This window comes from Aplysia californica, unplaced genomic scaffold, assembly GCF_000002075.1.
Source record: "Aplysia californica isolate F4 #8 unplaced genomic scaffold, AplCal3.0 scaffold00541, whole genome shotgun sequence".
In the NCBI taxonomy this organism is placed as follows: Eukaryota; Metazoa; Mollusca; class Gastropoda; order Aplysiida; family Aplysiidae; genus Aplysia; species Aplysia californica.
This window is the reverse complement of record NW_004797811.1, coordinates 113209-116232: the sequence shown is the minus strand read 5'-3', so window position 1 is coordinate 116232 and position 3024 is coordinate 113209. Positions and strand designations below refer to the sequence as shown.

At 38.4% G+C, this 3024-nt stretch overlaps 1 protein-coding gene across 5 annotated transcripts in view; it reads right to left on the bottom strand.

The window, feature by feature from the left end:
• LOC101851216 (regulating synaptic membrane exocytosis protein 2) overlaps positions 1-3024 on the bottom strand; it is a gene marked incomplete at its 5' end in the record, with an annotated part of 104424 nt that overhangs the window by 39220 nt on the left and 62180 nt on the right. For 3 of the 5 annotated variants that reach the window (XM_035971935.1, XM_035971933.1, XM_035971934.1), the window contains 2 exon segments: positions 281-298; positions 2470-2584. In XM_035971935.1, the coding sequence (XP_035827828.1) occupies positions 281-298; positions 2470-2584 (133 nt within the window). 5 annotated transcript variants of the gene reach the window in all.

Sequence of the window (3024 nt, the reverse complement as noted above, 5' to 3'; positions counted from 1 at the left end):
TTTTCACCCTCTGCGATTTCTCTCGTTCTCATCTGACTTACGAAAAATAGCTTCTTCTTCTTTTTTTTTAAATAATCAAAAAGCGCCAAGCGTGCATTTTGCGTCTCTCTGTGTGAATGACTTCTTTCAGTGAATGGAGAGTTGTGCAGAAAATAAATAAAAGAACACGTGAAGGAAGAAAAACAAACAAACAAAAAACATGCTCACGCTCAAAAGATATAAAAAAAACTTGAAAAGATGCAACAAAGAACAGCAATGAAAAGACTCAAATGTGGCCTACCTAACGCTTCAGACCGACCTAAGGGAAACCAATAAGCAACACAATATACATACATACATTCATTAATTAATCTCTCGTCGTCGTTTCTCATTACCGAAAAGGACATTCATTTATTCATTTTCATTCATTCCTTCCACACTTTCTACTACTGCAGGGTACCATTTCTACATCTTTTGCCGTTCTATTTTCTTGGCATTGCTTCAAGTTTGGGCATCACGTGTTTTGGGTTTGGTTTTCCTTTTCCTTTTCTTTTTTTTTTTTTTTTGGGGGGGGGGGGGGGGTGTGCACATGATGCATTTCTGTGAAATTTCTGAGACGAGTAATATTATCAGTATAAGTTGGCCTTGCCTTGTGAACATTTTGAACAATACCCTGTCGGTGGTTGGCTGGTGCTCTGGTGAGGTTTGCTCCTCCTTTCCTCCTTTCCTATGAAACGTATATCGTCCTTACCTCTCCTTATTTCTTTTGTGAGTATGTTATTCCTTTGTAGCACCTCTAATCTTCGGCACTTGTATGACCTAATTGTGTTGCAAGGGCCGTAAAACTTACGAAACAAAGAGCAAAACACGCTGAGAAGGTCTCTCAAAGCTCGGTTCTAACCCCTGCTCCCCCCCCCCTTTCCGAGAACTTTACATCACTCAAGTAAACAGCCACCCACCAATCTTCCAGACTGGACATTCTGATGGGAAGAGGAAGCTGACTGTGTGGCATTGGGGCAAACTCAGGCGCTCGTTGAAACAAACAAATCGAACTATCTTGTTGCGTACAATAATATTTCAAATAAGTCAAAAACGTTGTTTAAAAAATAATTTAAAAAATTAGAATGTTCACAATCCACGAAGCAGTTTGGGAAGAGCTGGAATAAGTCTTAGTTTTAGTAAAAGTTTTACGGCACTAGCAATACAAATTAAGTCATATAAGTGCCGAAGATTAGATGTGTTACAAGAGAGTAACAAACACAAAAAAGAAGGAGGAGAGATCAGGGACCATAGATATTTGAAAGGAATGAAGAAGCTAACCACACTAAAGCACCCGCCAATGACAATGACAATGACAATGACAATCTTTATTTATCTCGCAGGGAGAAATTTGTATTGGTTGTTAACAATGGCAGTAGACGTTATAAAGGTTAGACTTAAAGGAATGGGTTTACTGCTCAACTTGTCCCCGACATCAGTCACAATAAGTTTGAACTTTGGAAAACAAAAGACTATAGATGTCCCCCCGCGGGGCAGTGTCACTGACTGTAGTGTCTTTAATTTCTCGTTCAAGCATAGTAGAATTGTAAATGGGCTGACTCATGTCACGCTCATAACTGTGCCAGATCTACGGTAGACTCATGTCACGCTCATAACTGTGCCTGATCTACAACAGGGAACTGCTGCTTTTTCTTTCCTGATCCTTACTATTGTCATTTTCCTCTACTTCTTTTGTATGTTTGTCACTCTCTTGAGACCTGCTATTTCAGGGGAGCCTTGATAGTCGAAGCAGACCTTGTGCTGTTGAAGCTAGAGAGGTGAGCAGAGTAAGTCTGATTCCCTGTAAAGACTTCTCTGTTGACACCCAAACCTAGGCGCTCATATGACCTTATGCAGTTGCGAGCGCCGTAAAACCCTCTACTATATTTAAACGACTATAGATGTACCTTACTTTTGCCCATCTTTGGGCTGTTCTGTGCCCCCATCCCTGATACTGTGACTTTCTCTACCCAGAAAAGGCTCATTCTAGCCCAAATAATAGAAGTCCTTTACATCTAGCCGTAATGAAAACCCATATTGTAATCAAAGTTGTAAAGCGCACATTACAGCACGCTGTAGAAAGTAGATATGCGCTACTTAATTGCAATTATTATTATTATTATTATTATTATTGTTATCATTACCATTATCATTATTACTGTTATTGTCAATATAATAATAATAATAATAATAATAATAATAATAATAATAATTATTATTATTATTATTATTATTATTATTATTATTATCATCATTACCATCATCATATTATTATTATTATTGTTATGATGATGATGATGATGATGATGATGATGATGATAATAATATTATTATATCATTATTCAATATTCGTCTTAAGTAGCCTCACAGAAAGAAAGAGAGATGCCATTTTTTTCTTTGGCTCCAAAATGGGGTGCGGTACCCTAGGTAAAGAATTGATTGGTCACCTACCCAAAATTGCGCTGGAGTCTCGTTTTTCTCCACTTCCTTCCAGAACTGTTTTCTTTAGAATCATGTGACCTATCCACTTGGTGCCGTCTGCTGAACTCTGCCACGTGACCGGATGCTAGAGATTGACAGCGGAAATACGTCATTAGATCAATACGTCATAAGATGAAAAGTCATTAGATGAGGTGGTGAGATCATAATGGTCAAAACAGTGTAACAACATTTGCGCTAAGTTTAAAGAAATATTTTAAAAATAAATAAATTGTACAGCATTTTATGTTTATTGTAGATTACAGCTGGAAAGCAGATTCTTAAAAAGGTTGAAAGACGACAAGCCAACAGATAAAGAAGGAGAGAAAGGTAGTATGTAGATTATGGCGATTTGAAGCGAGAGAATTCTGGCAAGATTTTGTGTGCATTGATGAAAGGGTGAAGACCAACAGACAGACGCACAGAGGCCGTGGGGAAAGAGACGTATATGGGCAGAGAAAAAGACACGGACAGAGTGAGGGCGTTGGTGGGGGAGGGGGAGTCAGAAAGAGAAAGAGTGTTTGTGTG